Source organism: Phodopus roborovskii, unplaced genomic scaffold (assembly GCF_943737965.1).
Source record: "Phodopus roborovskii unplaced genomic scaffold, PHOROB, whole genome shotgun sequence".
NCBI lineage: Eukaryota > Metazoa > Chordata > Mammalia > Rodentia > Cricetidae > Phodopus > Phodopus roborovskii.
This window is the reverse complement of record NW_026126619.1, coordinates 4349545-4369643: the sequence shown is the minus strand read 5'-3', so window position 1 is coordinate 4369643 and position 20099 is coordinate 4349545. Positions and strand designations below refer to the sequence as shown.

The 20099-nt window shown below is 38.9% G+C and overlaps 1 protein-coding gene across 2 annotated transcripts in view; it reads right to left on the bottom strand.

The window, feature by feature from the left end:
- The window catches only part of Lin7a (lin-7 homolog A, crumbs cell polarity complex component), a 114332-nt gene that overhangs the window by 48889 nt on the left and 45344 nt on the right, over nt 1-20099 (bottom strand). For both annotated transcript variants that reach the window (XM_051206412.1, XM_051206411.1), the window contains one exon: nt 19669-19787. In XM_051206412.1, coding sequence (XP_051062369.1) covers nt 19669-19787 — 119 coding nt within the window. The remainder of the gene's footprint in view (nt 1-19668; nt 19788-20099) is intronic.

Here is a 20099-nt window from a genome sequence, read left to right as displayed (position 1 = left end):
AAATATTTGTTGATTGCTCATCTCCTGAAAGACATGTTATGTACTAATTTTTTTCTATTGTAATTAAAGTAGAGGATAATTTTTTTCCCTCCTGTCTCATGAGCTATCTGACTCTTAATAAAACTTAATTAACTTTAATAAAAGAAATTGAGAGGAAAAAAAATCATGAACTTGAAACTTCTGACTTTTGAAGATTAGGCTGCCTTCTATTTTTTCATTCCCCACTGGACCTCAGACGCAAACGACAGAACTGGAGTCGTAATGTTATAGCACAAACCCATCATTGTCTAACAATCCATGGGTGCCTTACATTTGTTATTTCTCTCTGTGTCTCTCAGTCTGTCTGTCTGTCTCTCTCTGTGTGTGTGTGAGAGTGTGCATGTGTTTCTTGTTTCTGACATGAGAGAAAAAAATACACACATACACAGAAACACACACACAACCTTCTCATTGAGATGCAAGTGAAAAATAGCTAGACTCTAACTTGGGCATTACCTATCCCACCACACTCATAGCTAGCTGTGACTCATCTAAGAAAGATAAGTAGGTTTTAATGGGGATAAGTAAACCGACTAGTTAAACAAAGGACCCAGAAACAAGTGTGTGTGTGTGTGTGTGTGCGTGCGTGCGTGTGTGTGTGTGTGTGTGTGTGTGTGTGTGTGTGTGTGTTATGATGTATAGTCATGGCGTAGATCGAAGGGCTCTATGGTTTCGTCAGTATATGAATTTGAAACTGAAGATTTATCCTGTATTCAGAATACAAACTTGAAGGTATGTTCGTACTATATACAAAGATAAACTCCAGGTGCATGTGTTTGAAAAAGAAAAGTGTTTATTTTAGTACAAAACATAGGTAACTGTTTGGATGTTAAAGTTGGGGAATATTATAAGATTTCTGAAGAGCACAGATTATTTTTAAAAAGTGAATATATAAAACTAAGAATTGTATTCATGAAAGGCGCCTTAAAAACAAATTAACAAAAGACTGTCATTGTCTTGGTGTGTGTGTGTGTGTGTGTGTGTGTGTGTGTGAGAGAGAGAGAGAGAGAGAGAGAGAGAGAGAGAGAGAGAGAGGTGGGGGATAGATAAAGAGACAGAGAAAGAGATGTGTGTGAGTATCTATATATGAATTGATGCAGACATCTGTCCCTCCCTTTAACCTTGCTGAAGAGTCTCTTGTTTTGCCTTTTAATATGCCAGGTTAAGAGGCCAATGAGCTCCCAGTCATCCTGTCTTCAGCTCCCATCTTGCTGTAAGAACATTGGTTTCATGTGGGCTCTAGAAATTCTAACTCAGATCCCCATGCTTACATCGCAGGCCCTGTGCTTTCTCTGCAGTCCACATTGTCTATTAGTATTAATTAACTTTTAGCCCATTTCTGCATAAATAGCCACGAGAGGTTGTGGTCATCTAATGTGAGACACATGTGTATCATCCCTCATAGTGAAAACATGGAAGTGAGTTAAATGACCTTCAGTGGTAAAGTACATAAAGAATGCCTGTTATCATTCACAATAGGATTTTAGGCAGCAGTCCAAACAAGTGAGTCACAACAACACAAAAATATGACTAAATTGTAGTGGTAACCGCTAGTTAAGAAAAAAAATGATGATTTCATTAATATAATTTTATTATATTTTCAATAAAATAAAATAAAAATAAGTATAGTTGAAATACACACACACACACACATATATGTGCACATATATGTCTTTAAATCTGGGATGTGTCGGTTTGAGTGAAAAAGACAGGAAAGGACAATAGAAGAAAGAAAAGAGAAGGAATTGGTTGTTTAGTGTATATTTGGATTATATATGGTAGTAATTTAACTTTTTTGATATTTGCAAATCACTGTTAGAAATAACAGAAAGCTGGTTGAAGACATAACAATTTACAAGCTGACAATTTCCATGGGATTATATGAATAGACTTGTCTCTATTTACATTGGCAATAGTAAAGAGAGAAAAGGTTGAGTGATTTGTCCAAGGGGAGGAGAGAGAGGGACGGATGGGGAACAGTTGTTGTCTATGGCACCCAAAATAGAAATTCTGATTTCCAATCTTGTGATCTCCACAGAAGATGGAATGTTCACTTTATTTGAGTGAAATAAAGTACAGTTTCTCCAAGGAGTCTATTATTTTGAACTACTGTGTAAGTACATGTAATTATAAGCTTCTTGAAATATGTACTGTTTATTTTACCATTTGTAATAGCAAATAAAAGCTTGCACTGAGTATTTATCCAACAGTGACTGTAACAGCCCCCAGTGGCATTGCGCTCTACTGTGAGGGTCTATTTAGATAACTTTAAGATCAATGACCCATTAGAGCAATTACAGTTTTAAAAGGTTCCTGCTACACAGATCCCTCTTCTTGCTACAAGGAAGTGACATGTAGAAAACACTTTACACATCATAAAAACAAATGTGTCTATTCAGATAAAACTATAGAAACACAACTATAATGATATTTTATAAATCTTTTTCTAATCAATGAGGTAATCATTCTCCTGCTACAGTTTCCCAGATGAAATTATGAACCATGCCCTCAAAAGCAAGCGCAATGAGTACATCTATTCCTTGTTGTTATTATAATTATTACTTTAATATGCATAGCATTTATGCAAAAACCAGAAAAGAAAGCACATATGGCCAGCAATTGTAAGAAGGGATGTTCAGCAATTTAATGATCAAATAAATGCAAAGTCTCTCTACGAGATACCGTTTTAGTGGTGAATGTTCCAATGCCTTCACTTTCAATTGGTGCATATTTAAATGTATCATACAATGAAATATCCCATTGCATATGACATTTACATATTGTTCACATATTTCTACCATCTACATATGATGCCATCTTTTCGTATTGATGATATGCAACCCACATGAAAAAAATAAAGGCTATGTAACTACAGATTTATAGAACTGGTAAGACTTTAGAGAAGACACTAGTGGAACAATATTAGAGTGTTGATCTATATCCTCTCATTGGGGAACAGTCTTTATGTAGAGGGTGAATAATGGCAAGGTATGTGATAGACGTTTTTTGAGAATCTGATGGAGTTGTGGGGCTGCCTTAAGTAAAATAACTGTTGTGTGTTGCTATGGTTTGAACGTGTCCTTTCCAAAATTCAGGTGTTGCCACAGTGATAGTGTTAGGGTATAAGACCTTTCATACTGATAAGCCATTGTTTATCCATTTGTGGAAGTAAGTCTTTTTGAAAGAGGCTTTAGCCAACAGATACACTAACCCCCTGGCTTGCCATCTGACCTTCTGACACGTGGATATGAAGTAAAAAGACCCCACAGGTGTTAGTGCCACAGCCTTGGCATTCTAGCTTTTGTTCCTCATAAACTGCATGGTCTCAGAATGTTTTTTGGTAGCACTAAAAAAGTGAACTAAAATATCTTTAAGCCCTCATTTATCCCCACCCCCCCTTTGCATTTATCCTTGATTTGTGTAATATATTACAAAGGATTAAATGACTTTTTAAAAATAAAACTAGATGGCTGCTTCCTGGAGATTAATGACTCCAAATCACTTATTTAAAAAGCTTGATTTTGGTTTATAATAAACTTCATTGAGTAGCACCCTTCATCGGCTTAGTCAGACATTAAAATTTAGAGTGGCTTCTTTCGAACATGAAAATGTTGATGTTATGCTTAGTAGTCAATCACTTTTGTGCCCATTTCAATTGTTGTCAAGGTGTGTCAAGCTTATATGACTTCTGGTAACAAAAAGGATCAAATACCCATCATAAGCTCAAGGACTCTCACTGGGACACTTGAGTTTTTTAACACACTTCAGTTGAATTCAAGCTTTAGCCAATCCTTTGTCTCCAAGGGAAATGAAATCATCTTGGAAAATGTCATCAACAGCCTTTGCTATCCAGGGAAGACATTTAAATCCTTCTTTTGAATTTGAATGAACACAAGTAGCCTTTGAAAGAGTCTGCACTCTTCCTGGGTGTCTGTAGATTGTTCTGTACATGGCTGGCAGTAGGCATCTTACTTTTAATTTCCTTGACACCTCTTGTAGCAGGGAAGGCTCTCCTGTTTCTACCTATAACTTTCCCTTCTAAAACAGCAGGCATTCGGGGTCTCCCACCAACAAAAGGAACCATAATTGCAAGAATATGGAACCGTTGCACCTCACCTTTAATCCTACATTTACAAGAACGTCTTACCATTGAAATGAAATTCTATTGCCAAAATGTTCTAAAAGTCTTCTACACTCAAAAAAAAAAAAAAAAAAAAAAAAAGAGTGAAACTTCTGAACTTGGTTCAGCCAAGTACCTGGACAGTTTTACTCTGGAAAAGCCATAAAATTTCAGGTCGTTAAAACAACATACTTAGTTCAAGTTCTAAAGAAAACTTTCAAAAGTACAGTTGCCAAGATACAGCTGTGAAATGACTAGGACACTTTAAGCGTCCTAGGGAGATGCAAGGCTTTGATGCTAATGAATGCTGATGGTGATAGCATAAATGCCTCTGGCTTTGTTCACCATACTAAGAGAACTAGAGTTTGGTTGGAGAAATTGTGCATGTACTTCACATACACAGGCTCCATCAAGACTTTTCTTCCACTAAGACTTCTGCTTGATTAAAAAACAGTCCACTGTTGGAAGAACTTGCCCTTTAACAGTATCCAGGAAGCATCACTCATGTGCACCATGGGTCATTAGCCTTCACATGGTACATAAAATTCAGACTTTCACTGCAACAATGACAGTTTTCACCTAGTTGCACACAAAATGGGAATGACACAGCTGTTATTTTCACCACAATTGGCTTCAAAATATTAGCAAAATGTCAGAGTTCAGGAGGAGGTTATATCAAGTGAACAGAGGCTCCCCTTGAGCTTCCTTCCTTCCTTCTTCTTCTCCTCCTCCTCCTCCTCCTTCTTCTTCTTCTCCTTCTCGTTCTTGTTTTTCTTGTTCTTCTCTTTCTCCTCCTCCTTCTTCTTTTTGAACTATCCACCAGTTCAAGCATTTCTAGACCATTTGACTTGATGAAGCTCTCTAGTTACTTAGGGGTTCTTTTTCCTTGAAAAAGAGTCAAGGCTTTCATGATGGTCAAATGTAAGCTGAGTAATGTACTTCCTTTTAAAGTGTGTGCCTTTTCTATAGAGAAAAAGTAATCTACACTGTGTGATATAGTTTCAAGAGGTTCAGGAATTAGCTTTCCTGACTGTATGCACATTGGTGGGAAACACAGCACAGAACAGTCTGGCTTTTGTATCCCAGTCCATTTAGCAATGCAAATAAAATAAAAGGAAATGTGAGGACCACCAACTTTCTTTTATTTGACACTTTCCAATTTTAGCTTAATGAGAAGAGAGATGTGCATAAGTACAAAGCCAGATTTTTTTTAAAATTATGTCCAATGCAGTGGTATCCTAGATGTCTTTATCCAAGGATGATAGTTAAATCAAAGGTATCATAAATGTCTACATGCATCTATATAATAGCTCTTACTTTACTATGTTTATATGTGACTTTCAGTTTAGGATTTCCTGTTACTGAGAACATACATTTGGCACAATAATACTTTAGCAAACTATTCTATTGAGGGGTAATTTTCTAGAATGCTTAAAGAACTTAAGGACAATTTTATTTTGGTAATTTAGTATAATTTGCAGGCAAATGTATGGAACTAGAAGAGATCATGCAGGATGGGATAATCCAGACATAGGGGTATGTTTCCACTTGTAAGTGAATATCAGCTGTAAAGTAAAGGTTAATTATGCTACAATCCACAGGCTCATAGAGGCAAAGGAGAAGGGCTCAGTGTGTGTGTGTGTGTGTGTGTGTGTGTGTGTGTGTTGGGGGTGGAGGATGCATGAATCTCTCTGGGAAAGGGAAATAGATTTCGACTGGGGGCGGGTGGGGATGAGAACAGGAAGAATTCAGGGGAGAGTACTAAGAAAGATGACTGGAACTAAGCCAGTGCAGTGGAAACTCCCTGGAATCTTCTAGGGTGACCCTTACAAAGACTCTTAGTAACTGAGTTTACAGAGCCTGACCAGCGATCTTCTGTAACTAGGCAAGGCTTCCAGTCTGTAACTAGGCAAGGCTTCCAGTGGTGGGACTGGGGCATCAACACAGTCACAAAACCTTTTCAAACTATGGTAGTTTGTCCTGCTTGGAAAATGTGCTGGGGCTATAGGTCTATTTAAATTGCTTATCTGTTTTTGATTTAATTTTGGTAAGTGATATCTATGCTGAACTTGTCCATTTCTGTTAAATTTTTGAATTTTGTGGAGTATAGGTTTTTAATGTATGACCTGAAGATTCTCTGGATTTCCTCAGAGTCCGTTGTTATGACCCCCTTTTCATTTCTAATTTTGTTAATTTGCATGTTCTATTCTGTCTTTTGGTTAGTTTGGATAAAGGTTTGTCTATCTTGTTGGTAATCCTGAAGAACCAAAACACCAAATAATCCAATTACCAATGTACCCCAAAAAGTGGGGTACATAACTAAAAAGGGAATTCTAATAGAGGAATCCAAAATGGCTGAAAGACACTTGTGAAACTGCTCAACACCCTAAGCCATCAGGGAAATGCAAATCAAAACAACTCTGAGATTACACCTTACTTCTGTCAGAATGGCTAAATTCAAAAACACCAAAGAGAGTTCATGACGGAAAGGATGTGGAGAAAGGGGCATACTCCTCCACTGCTGGTGGGAGTGCAAACTTGTACAGCCACTTTGGAAATCAGTATGGTGGTTCCTCAGGAAAATGGAATCTGTCTAACTCAAGATCCAACAATTCCACTCTTAGGCATATATCCAGAAGATGCACATTCATACAACATGGACATCTGTTCAACTATGTTCAGAGCAGCATTATTTGTAATAGCCAGAACCTGGAAGCAATCTAGATGCCCCTCAACTGAAGAATGGATGGAGAAAATGTGGTATATTTACACAGTGGAGTACTACTCAGAGGAAAAAACAATGGAATCTTGAAATTCACTGGCAAATGGATGGAACTAGAAGAAACCATCCTAAGTGAGGTAACCCAGTCACAAAAAAGACAAACACGGTATGCACTCACTCATATATGGATTTTAGACACAAAGCAAAAGATTACCAGCCTACAGTCCGTACCACCAGAAAATCTAGGTGACAGGGAGAACCCTAAGAGAGACATACATGGTGCCCCAGAGAGGGAGAAAACAACAAGATCTCCTGAGCAAATTGGGAGCATGGGGGAGGGGAAAAGGAATTAGGAGGAAGAGGAAGCCAGAGGAGGACATGAGGGAGCAGGAAGATTGAGGCAAGAAAAGAATAGAGAACAAGAAAAGAGATACCTTAATAGAGGGAGCCAGTGTAGGTTTAAAGAGCAATCTGGCACCAGGGAAATGTCCAGAGATCTACAAGGATGACCCCAACTAACAATCTAAGCAATCGTGGAGAGGCTACCTTAAATGCCTTTCCCTCATAATGAGACTGATGACTACCGTATATGCCATCCTAGAGCCTTCATCTAGTAGCTGGTGGAAACAGAAGCAGACACCCACAGCTAAACACTAGCTGAACTCCTGGATTCCAGCTGCAGAGAGGGAGAAGTGATAAGCAAAGGAGTCAAGAACAAAACCTACACAAACAGCTGCCCTGAACAAGGGGGAGCTCTTGGACTCCAGTCTGATAGCTGGGAAACCAGCACAGGACTGACCCAGACCCCCTGGGTGTGTTGTTAGTTAGGAGGACTGGGAAGTCTATGGGGCCTGGGCCCTGTTCCAAATGATATGAGAGACTTTTATGATCCCCCATGGAAGGCTTTACTCTCCCTGGGGAGCAGAAAAGGGATGGGATGGGAGTTGGTGGGGGAATAGGGGAGGAGGGTAGTTAAGGGAACTGGGATTGACATGTAATACAAGCTTGTTTCAAATTTAGATTTTTTTTTTTTTTTTTTTTTTTTTTTTTTTTTTTTTTTAAGGAAAGTGTCCTGGGGCTATGGTGGTGCAGAACTTGCAGTGGCCAACTCATGACTGGTGCGATTTGCATCACCTGCCACAAGAGGGAGCCCACACCCGGACAGCCAGGAGCCAGAGGCTGGATAGTCCAATGACCTAGGATAGACCATAGTACAACTAGGCAAACAACAAAATAGAATAAGTCAAGGAAATCTTTCCTAATGATAATCTGCTATACTCATAGACTGGAGCCTAGCCTAATCATCATCAGAGAGGCTTTATCCCACAAAGGATGGGATCAGATGCAGAGACCCACACCAAACATTAGGCAGAGATGGGGGGGGTTACTTTGTAGAGGAAGGCTTATAGAAAGGGTCAAGGGCACTACAAGAATGTGGCCCACAGAATCAACTAAGCAGGGCTCAGGGGGGCTCACAGAGACTGAAGCGACACAAAGGGCACCTGTATGGGTGTGAGGTAGGAACTTTGATTATATGTTAGGGTTGTGTAGCTTGGTCTTTGGTGGGAATCCTAACAGTGGGAGTGGGGGGGGTGTCTCTGACTCATTTGCTTGCTCTTGGGACCCTTTTCCAACTACTGGGTTGCCTTGTCTAGCCTTAACTTGAGGGTTTGTGCCTCATCTTATTGTAACTTGTTATACTGTGTTCACTTGACATCCCTGGGAGATATGTTCTTTCCTGAGGGAAAAGGGGGAAGAGTGGATCTGGAAGGAGAGGTGAGGTGTAGAGGTGGGACTGAGAGGGGTGCAGGGAGTGGAAACTGCAGTCAGGATATATGACAGATGCATACATTAAAAATGGACAAGAGAATGTATACAAAACATACATGCACTAGCATACAAAAGGCCATCATCACTGTAGAAATACACAGGAAACCATAATTAGCTACTACCTCACTCTAGTTGGCTGGCTGTTATCAAATAGAGAAAAGGTAACCAGAATAATTCAGGATGGGGAGAGAAGAGAATGCATGAAAACTGTTGATAGAAATGCATATTTCTAAAACTATTTCAGAAAATGTCAGGAAAGTTCTTCAGAAATTTGAAAATAGAACTAATGTATGACTCAGCATTTTCAGCCTGGGAATATACCCAAAGGAAATTAAATTGGAATGCGAAAGAGATGTCTGTGCTTCTATGTTTATGGAAGGATTACTCACAAGAGCTAAGGATGAAAACAAAGGCGGCAAGACAGGTCAGTGAGTAGGTAAAGATGCTTGCCACCAAGCCTGGTAACTCCAGTTCAATCCCTGGAACCCACATGGTGGAAGGATAAAACCAACTCCCGCCCTTTGTCTTCAGACCTCCACACTAGTACCATGGTGTGACCATTTCTGAGAATATGCAGAGGTTTTTAGAGTTTTAAAACAACCCCAAATCTCTAACAAGAGAGGAACACATAAAGATGTGATGTATATATACACATTGAAATAGTATTCAACCTTCTAAAAATGGATGAAATGCTATTATTTGAGACAATACGGATGAACTTTCAGGGCATTATGCTAACTGAAGGAAGCTAAGCACAGAAGAACAAATCCAGTCGTGAATTTTGATGGCTAGTTTGATTGGTCTTGAAAGTAATCACAGACACACCTCTGGGAATATGTGGGTGGGGGTGGGTTCTCCATTCATGGTTAACTGAGAAAAGAATGCCCATCCTAAAGGTAGGAGGTACTAAACTGTTAATTTAGGTGCCAGGTTGAATAAAAATTGGGGAAAGAAAAGAGCAAAACAAACAAATGAAAACAAGAAAAAAACCCAAGTAGTTGCCAACATTTGTCCCTCTGTGCCCTGATATAGGATGCAAATCAATCAGCTCCCTCCTCACCTACTGGGCTTGGTTCACTTGCTTGTTAAACCATGAGCCCAAATCTCTCTCTCTCTCTCTCTCTCTCTCTCTCTGTCTCTCTCTCTCTCTCTCTCTCTCTCTCTCGCGCGCGCGCACACACACACACACACACACACACACAAGTGCGCACGCACACACACACACATTACTTCTTTCAGGCATTTGGTATTACTTCTTTCAGGCATTTGGTTAGAGAAAGTAGAAAGGTAAGTATTACAACAAACACTGCATAATCTCACTCAGATGTGAACTCTAAAAGCAGCTCATTTGAGGGAAAGAAGAGAAACAACATCTGGAGACAGAGGGGAGGGCAGGAATAGGCTTATCACAATCAGCAGGAGTAAGGTCTGGCATTCTGATGTACAGTGGGAAGATCACAGTTAATCGGAAGGTTTGATTTCCCATTTAAGAAACTTGGAATACTGTTAACACTAATAAATGATGAATGCAGTAGGTGATGCTAACTATACTGATTTGACAAAAATACAAAAGAATACATGTATCAGACATCAAATCAGGTTATCTAAATAGAAATGAAAATCTCTATGTCCTAAAAGGAGCCTGAAATCTATTCTCTTGCCTCTGCTGTTGCAATAAGAAGACCCCTTCATTTGGAGAGAATCCATCAGTGGATATTCTCACATGTTTTTGGTCGTCTACATCCTTCATTTGCTATCTGGTTCTGTGGCATGGTTTCTTGTATCTCCCCCAATTCAATCTTATGTTACATGTGATTTCTTTCTTTTGGACACCATCACTAACCTTGCCTTGTCATTATAGATGACAAGTTATCCAGGTCTTTTACCCTGTTGGGTGAGTTATTCTAAAAACAATACTGTGTGTCAACATGTGTCTATATATGGGAGCTCTTATTGCAACCTCAGTTTAAAAACAATGCAAGGATACTCTTGCTTTTCCTAACTAATGTTTCTACTGCAACATATCAAACTTTTCAATTATTATCACAATACCCTTAGTTAGGGTTTCTATGGCTTTCTTGAAACCCTTGACCAAAAAGCAAGCTGGGCAGAAAAGGGTTTATTCAGCTTACATTTCCACAACAATGTTTATCCCTGGGGTGAGCAGGTGAGAAACTCAAACATGGTAGGAACCTAGAGGCAGGAGCTGATGCAAAGGACATGGGAGGATCATGCTTACTGGTTTGGTCCTCCGACTTGCTCAACCTGCTTCCTGTAGAACCCAAGACCACCGGCCCACAGATGGCACCACCCAAAATGGGCTGGGCCATCAACCACTGATCACTAATTGAGAAAATCCCTCACAGCTGGATCTCTAGCAGGCATTTCCTCAACTTGGCTCCTTACTCTCTGATGACTCTAGCTTGTGTTGAGTTGATACAAAACTGGAAAGACAATTTACTCCTAGTTGGTACCTGGAGTAGTATATTGCTGTGATAGATCTGTCCATGTTGTGAGGAGGACGGTGGAAGGACTTTGGAGTTTTGGAGTAGGATAGCCATTGAGTATTGAGAGCTCAGTGTGATATTCATTAGGAGCCTAGAAGGTAAGAATGTTGAGTATAGTGAAGATGGATGCATGGCTAATGAAGTTTCAGAGGGAAATTTAAAGACTCTATCTGGATCATTTGCTATTTTGAATTAATATTCTGTTGTTCTGGCCTGCTGTGGCTGAAGAGTCATCCATGATTATCAAGAGACCAGCACCATTGAAGTGAACCTTTGTGTTACTGTGACAATTGATGCTGGTCAGTCAGAGCCAAGACATTTGGCAAGAGCCAAGTGGCAATTAAGAAGAGACTAATATTAATGAGGTGAGTCTTCTGGGAAGTATTTCCAGAGAACAAAGAGAAGCTGTGTTCCAAAGGTGACCATGGTTTTACCTCATGTTAACAGCCAGACTTGGTAATAATGTTAACCATGGTGGTACTGGATTTGAAGGTGTGAAGGGGTCATGGAGAGCAGCTGAGGTTTGGCACTGTGAGAGGCCGGGAGTAGTCACTGGTGAAGGTACAGCCTCGGTAGCAGTTGAAGACCCAGGACTGAAGTATTCATGTGGAGGAGTTGAGGCTTGGCATCGTGAAGAGAGCTTGTGAAGCCCAGTAGCAGAAGAAGACCTCAGTAGTCTTTGAGATGCCTGTAACCATGGGGAGACCACCAAGAACAGCAGCAGCTCTATGGTAGATCCAGCCAGAAACCAGAAGACAAGCTATGCATGTGCTGCAGAGGGTGGAGTCAGAGAATTAAACCAAGCCCCTCGGAGGAGCCCAGAAATTGATGAGTGAATCCTAGGTAATCAGACACTGAGTTATGTACACTGTTGGGGCTCTTGCTTGGTTCAGATTGTGGGTGTGTCCTGGTTCTTCCCTCCTGAAGAAGGAACTTAACTTACACTTGATTTTTATCTCAGTCCACAGTAGAAAGATTTTGAACTTTTGGATAGAGATTTTGCAATTTTAGAGAGAGTGGATATTTTAAGGACACTGAAATTTTTATGTCTTTGAATCTGTAAAGGCTGTGGGACTTTCCGAGTTATGAGTATTTCTAAGGTGAGACCTTGGAAAGGGACAGGACCCCCAAACAAATTAGGGTCATGGGGGAGGGGAGGAGGGAGATAGAAAAGAGAGGAGGAGAGAAGAGGAGGAGGGAGAACACATGGGATCAGGAAGATTGAGTGGGGAGATGAACAGAGGAGAGTCAAAAAAAAAAAAAAAAAAAAAAAAAAAAAAAAAAGGAGACGCATCAATAGAGGGAGCCATTATAGGTATAAAGAGAAATCTGGCACTAGGGAATTATACAGAGATCCACAAGGATGACTCCAACTAACAATCTAAGCAATAGTGCAGAGGCTACCTTAAATGTACTTCCCCTATAATGAGAACGATGACTACCTTATATGCCATCCTAGAGCCTTCATCCAGTACCTGGTGGAAGCAGAAACAGACATCCACAGCTAAACACTGAGTTGAACTCTTTGGAATCCAGTTTCAGAGAGGGAGAAGTGACAAACAAAGGGGTCAAGACCAGGCTGGAGAAACCCACAGAGACAGCTGACCTGAGTAAGTGGGAACTCACGAACCCCAGTCTGACAGCTGGGGAACCAACACAGGACCAAACCAGGCTCCCTGAATGTGGGTGTCAGCTAGGAGGACTGGGCAGTCTATGGGAACTCTGGCAGTAGAACCAGGATGTATCCCCCTAGTCATGAATGGACTTTGGGAACACATTCCCCATGGAGGGATACTCCCTTAGCCTAGAGACACAGGAGAGGGCCTAGCTCCTACTCCAAATGACTTGACAGATTTTGATGAACCCTCATGGAAGGCCTCCCATTTCCTGGGGAGAGGATAGGGGATGGATTGGGGATGTCAGAGGGAGAGGGAACTGGGATTGATATGTAAAATAAGATTGTTTCTAATTTAAATAAAATTTATAAAATAAAAAAAAGAAAGGAAGGAAGGAAGGGTTGTGGCTTAATAATGATGTGTTTGTCAAGTTGACAAAGGGTCAGTTGTACTGACTGGTTTTGTATCAACTTGACACAAGCTGGAGGCATCCTAGACGAAGGAGCCAAACTGAGGAAATGCCTGCATTAAGACCCAGCTGTAAGGCATTTTCTCAATTAGTGGTCAATGGGAGAGGGCCCTGACTAATGTGGATAGGGCAAGCCAGTAAGTAGCATTTCACCATGGCCTCTGAGTCAGCTCCTGCCTCCAGGATCCTGCCCTGTTTGAGTTCTTGTTCCAACTTCCTTCAAGGAAGGACAGTGTTGAGGAAGTGTAAGCTGGAGAAACTCTTCCTTAACTTGGCCATGGGTTTCATCATAGCATTAGAAACCCTAAGATATGCAGTAAATCTTTCCCTCCAAAATTTGTGCCATTTAATAGTTCATTTCACTTTATTTAATCTTCCATGAAAGTATCCATGTCTTTTTTTTTTTTTTTTTTTTTTTTTTTTTTTGGTTTTGTGAGACAGGGTCTCTCTGTGTTGCTTTGGAGCCTGTCTTGCAACATCCTCTGTAGACCAAGCTGGCCTCGAACTCACAGAGATCCACCTGACTCTGCCTCCTGAGTGCTGGGATTAAAGGTGTGCTCCACCAATCTTATTTTAGAAATAGAAGATGCAATCAAGACACAGAATTTAAGTAATTTAAAGATTTTTATGGTTAGTAACCAAGCAAAGGAGTGGACCTAGGTTTGCCTGAAAGCATTGCCAATAATCTTTCTTAACTTTTCTATTAATCCACAGTTTTGCTTATCTGCCAGTGTCCTCTCCTTTTCCTTTTCTCTCTCTCTCTCTGTCTGTCTCTTGCTTATGCTTTTTCCACATTCTCTTCTATTCTGTCTTCTTTCCAGTTCCTTTCTCCTCTGCTACCCCTGTTCAATCTTTTGTTACTACTGATCCATGTATATGCTGCTCTTGGGAGTTCTGGTTTTATGTTCAATCTCCCAAATAATTATTAGTTCTCTCGTGAGGCTGTTTTCTCCAGTTAAGTTCACATGGTAGACTGAGCTGTATAGAACACCATGAGCATAGTCATCATCTGACTTTTCTCAAAGGTCCCCCATCCCCACATTGGGAAGTACTGGACTCTGGAAAAAGCATGGCTTAATAAACAGAAGTCTGAAAACTTCATAATATTTTCCTTTATATTGTTTATACCTTTAAGTCTATGGTATAGAAACTTCATTCAGAGACATGTATGTTATTTAGATTGGGAATAGATTGTCAATGGATGGCTAACAAATTATATCCCCTGGGACAAAAGAAAAGATCCAAGAAACAATATAAGAGTAATATATGACTCTGACTCATGTTTATGAAAACAATGTGTAAGGTACATAGTCGCCATAGGGATTTATATTTACTAATTTTGCACACATTTATTTTATTTTAGTTCATTTTGTTTGCTGCTGGAATCAAATTTCAAATTTCAGGGAAAGTATTCTACAATTAAACTACCTGCAAACTTCCTGTTCTAATTAAAAAGAGATGTGTGTATATGTATCATATCAATTAAAGGTACTGCTTATAACCTTTTAACAAAATAAATTTGGTTTTATTATGGTATTTTGCCAGTCAGGGTAGCCATGATTATGCTATGGAACTATAATCTTAAAGTCAAGAAGACTGGGAGTAATACCTATTAACTTCTTGCTCAGGCTATGGGTGTATTAAGGTTGACCAGTACACCTAAAACCCTAGCAGACTGATAACATCATATTACAAGTTACCTAGGAAAAGGGAAGGGAACAGGTAAAGTCATGCACTAAGTTTATGGTTTACAGAGGAAAACATGCCCCTGACCAAAGCAGTTGGGATAACAATGTCTAACTTTGATGAGGATGGAGAAATTCAACTCCAAGGTGTGATAGGTAGCAGATGGGAATTAGGATATTTTTGTTCAATTTTATAGGCTATGGCAGAATATGATGCATGTGGAAGTGGTATATTTTCTTATCATTTCACCTTGTTAGAAAAATTTAACATGGGATGTATGGTGATTAGCTGAAGAATAGAATTTGGGCGACTATGTAATCTTGATCTATACTTTGGTTCAAACATGCATATTCCTGTAATAAATGCTGGAGGCCATTCTCCACAGAATCAATTTTTGGCAGCCTGTCACAGTCAGGTCTGGAGTACATTATCCTGGGGAGTAGAAGGCTCAAATGCTTTTCTTTACCACTTAGAAGATGATCACCATCTTACTAGTAACCAAATTACTAGCTAAGTTGTTTTATTACTTTGGCTATGAAAATCATTTCTTTATATTCTGCTACTGAAATTGAATCTCTCTCTCTAATGGTTTATTTTTATTATTTGTATTTGAGAATTTAATACACTGTATTTTATCATACACTTTCCTGTTCCCCAGTTCCTTCTAGATTACCTTCTCCCAGCTTCATGTTCTTTCTCTCTCTCTTAAGCAAAATTAAAAACAAAAGAAAGGAGCCACTAAAGCTCACAGAGTTGTATTTGTGTCGGCCTGCCTGAAGGGTGACTGATATACCTAGTGTAACTCCACTGAAGAAACCTGATTCTTTTCAACTCTCAGTAGCTATCTTTGTGAATAGCTCTTGCCTGGGAGGAATGCATTGTGCCCACTTCCCCACTTTAGTACTGGGATTTTTGTCTGGCTTGTCTTGTGCATGCTCAAACAGTTTCTTTGATTTATTATGCATATTAACCCTGTTTAAGGAAACCGGTAGTTTCCTTAAGCATCAAAGAGCTGTGGGTCTCTGTGTTGATTACCGTCTTCGGTAATCGAGTTTGATTCGAGGTTGTGGGATACACTGACCTGTGAGTACAGAAATAGGTCATTAAGAGCTGCTTTGTTGCTGTGTTCATTTAGCAGAATAATAGTAGTGGACTCTCCCCCTGGGCCCTATGATCTATCTTATCAGGTTCTTAATCTCATTAACAATATAAGGTATAAGTTCCAGCTCATGGTGGGCCTTAAATCCAATTTAAAAAGGGGGCGCCTTTTCTTTTGTAGCATTCACACCACGATTGTACCAGTGGGCAAATCTTGCAAACAAATCATTATGATCATTTGCAGCGTTTGTAGCTGGGTGAGATTAAACTATGAATGGATGGTCTCTTAAATATGGTTATTCACACACTTCTTTCTTTATTTGACACACAGGATATGAAATATGGGGGATGTAAGATAAGACCAAGACTCCGGACCCTCTTTCTGGTAAGATAAGACCACATGGAAATACTTAGATTAAAAGAAATGGGTTAATATTTAAGACAGAGCTAGCCAATAATTAATGCTAGTAACAAGCCAACAGCTTTATTCATTAACCAATAAGAGAAACATATTTACAGAATGATATCTCACATCACTTTAGTATTATGGATTACAAAATAAGAATTAAGATCTTTTCTAAGCATGATTTTTTTGCTTAAAACACATAAAATCTCACCAAACACTTCTATTAAAAGCATTGTACATATGACAAGGGTTGATTCAGTAGTCTCACCCTACATGGATAGCAAAATATAAAATTGCCTCATATAATAATCATTGCCTCATATAATAATAATATAAGCAATATTTACAAAAGCTAAGCCTGCCTTCTTGTTTTGAACATATGTTATTGACAGTTTTGTGACCTACGTCTGGTTTTGCTCTGTTAGCTATAACCAATAATGCAGTTTAACAAATATTTCTGGAGAAATAATCAAATAATTTAACAAGAAAAATCTTAAGATTATTTAAATGAAAACCAAAATTCCACAAACCTTGCCAGCCATATAGAGACCACAAATGAAAGTATTCTTGGCCCAAGCCTATTTAAATTTTGAAAATTCATTGCTAGACTTCCTTGAGTCAATTTCTTTATTGGCTTTTGATTCACCTTCCTGGCAACATACTCATATTTTATGATGTATTGTCATTGAAAGCACTTTCATTAGAATACTATTTAAAATTGTTGTGTTACAATTTTGCCACTGCTCCCTACAGCACCTGTAATGCAATGTAGAGATAAGATAATAATGATGATAACTGCAGACTGCAGATGTTGCAAATGATTCTACATCACTGGTACAAATACCAGGCAGGATGATAAGTACTGCATCTAAGAACAAAATTATGTCTAAGTACATGAGTGTGAACATAAAAGTACTTTTACCAGTTCTGGTTTATACAGTGTAGGTAGCTATTTTACTTACACTCTCCTTTTTTTATGAGCATCTTGTGTATTCTTGGTTGTCAGCATGTATTGATTTAGTAAAATAATCTACCTTATTGTAACATGTTCATGCATGTCTATCCAATTGTCAAAACCCAAACTAAGATCCAACGGATACTTCTATCTCTTCAATGTTGTGTACTCAATTCATCAACAATATCAGTTCATTTTCATCTCAGAAATAGAGGAAGATTTTAATAACTTTCTGCTATTATACTGCTAACACATTCCATTTCTCACATGATGTCCTCATTACATTGTTTCTGGTCTTTTATTTGCACCCTTGTACCAGTATTTGTGTTTTTGCAGTAGCCAGAGAGACCTTTCCCAAAGCAAATTGGGTCTGGTCAAAAATCTCCCAGAGATCCTCACAGAGAATAAAGTCCGATGTTTTATATGGTCTATGAAGCTTTATGTAACCTGATCTCCAGCTGTTTCTAGGGAATGTATCTTGCCCATTCACGAAGACTTGCTGCCTCTCAGCATATTCATTCATGCACAGGGACCATTTTGCCTTTAAGGTCTTGAACTTGTGGTTCCTCAGGATGTGTGACTTTTTTTCAATATTCAATTAATTTTTTTCTGACTTTCCGAAATTGGTAAAGTCTTGCTCCAACTCTTCTAATCCACTTTTTCACTGTCTACGGTATCATCACCACTCTCTATTTCTTTCTTCTGTAAGGTTATTTATCACCATTTTCTTTCATGGACAGTGTAGGTTTTGTGAATACAGAGAGTTGGAATTGATCATGATCAGAGAAAAATATTTTATGTGCCTTGCCCTTGAGTCCCTTCTGCAGAAATCAAAATGCTATGACACAGAAGAGATGATTTAATCTCTGAAAAGGGAAAAGTTGGCTACAAGTCCCCAAGAGATTACACAGTCCAAAGGGAAAGAAAAAAGAGCCTGGAGAACTTAGCTGCTGCTTCTACAGCATTCTCAGGAGGTTATCTGTGAGGAGTCCATGGGTTTCTTGGCATGGTATACTTTTTGTACCAATGTGAAGACAGCTATAGAGCTACTACACTTTGAGAAACTTCCTTCCAGCCTTTGATCAACTGACAGGTTGAAAATTTAGAAATGTAATTATAGTAATTTATTTAAGCTTTGTTCAGTATTAACAAAAAGCAAATAGTGAACAACTTCACCTGAGAAACTCGGAGCAAAAGCATAGTATAAGTCAAACACCAGCCAAGTGTAAGCCCTAATTGCAATGCAGAGGCTACAGTTGAAATGAATAGAGTATGTGTGTCTCTGCTGCAGTGATGTATATAGATCTTTTGTACCTATCTTTGACTTATAAACCAGCATTATCTACATGCAGTGTTACAAAAGAAGACAGAAGCCTGGTACAGCTGTCCTTCAGAGGCTGTGCTAAAACCAACTCTTCCTGGTATTCAGTGGGTTTACATGGCCTTGAGTAGGAGGCCAGTAGAAGATCCATCAGCTGTGATTCCTAAAACAACAGCTATGCTATATTTATAGGCTCTGGGTTCTGATTAATGGATTTGTATCTAGTGAGTGACAGATTAGGTATAACAGATTACTAAATAAGCTTAAATATCTGAAGGAGTTTTTCTTGTGACCAGTTATATTCATCAGTTGAGTAAGTCAGTTTTACCACAATCCAATTTATGAGATTTAAACACTTGTTTTTACCTCATTTAACAAAAACAATGATTAACTGGGAAGAATGATGCAGATTTTCTCCAAGGCATGCCAGTCTATTTTAAGAAAAATTTCCCCCTATTATCACAGTAGACATTGATATTTAAGTAACCATAACTTCAACTGGTAGGAGTGACTCTTTCAGATTTAACTATGAAAGATTTACTCAAGTATACCCCTAAGAAATCAGCTCATTAATTATGATTATTTCTACTTGAATTTCCAGGTGGCTTCATGTGACTGCAAAGTAGATTAGGATGAACACTACAGTCACCTGCAGAAGCAGATCCTTCCCTGGTATCATAAAACAGAAATTTGGCTTTATAAAAGTGCATAATTTCTGCATGGGTCTAATTTAAGAGTTTAGCAGACTAAATTATATTTTATCATCTGTCCAAGGAGCTAAAAACAGAAAGCAAAGATGTTCTTCCAAGCTTAACAATTTCAACTGTTTATATGGAAAAATGTGTTTTCTACCCAGAAGACATATGGTCAAATGTAGTTGCTAAAAATCTGTGTCCTACCTCTCGGATAGCTGTACAAAACTCACTCTGAAGCACCTTCTTGAGAGACTGTAGCTTGTGCACGGGTACTTCTCCAGATTCTTGTAGCTTTTCCAGTAGTTCAATTGCTCTTGCAACATCTGAATAGGGGGAAAAGTGATTAACATAGAGACAGAGAGTAAACTGTCACATCACCAAAATACCATCATTTCAAGTGAACACTGACGTTGTTCCAGTTGGTAATAGGGTAGAATTAATTGTAAAATCAGAAGTTATAATCTTGAGCTTATTAGTTTCATCTTCTGGTCAAAGGCAACTCTAATTTATCAAACATACCATTTTATTTAACTTTATTTTTTATATAAGTTTTTATTTATGTTTGGAAACAAGCTTGTTTTACGTATCAATCCCAGTTCCCGCACCTGCCCATCCTCCTGTTCCCCCTCACCAAT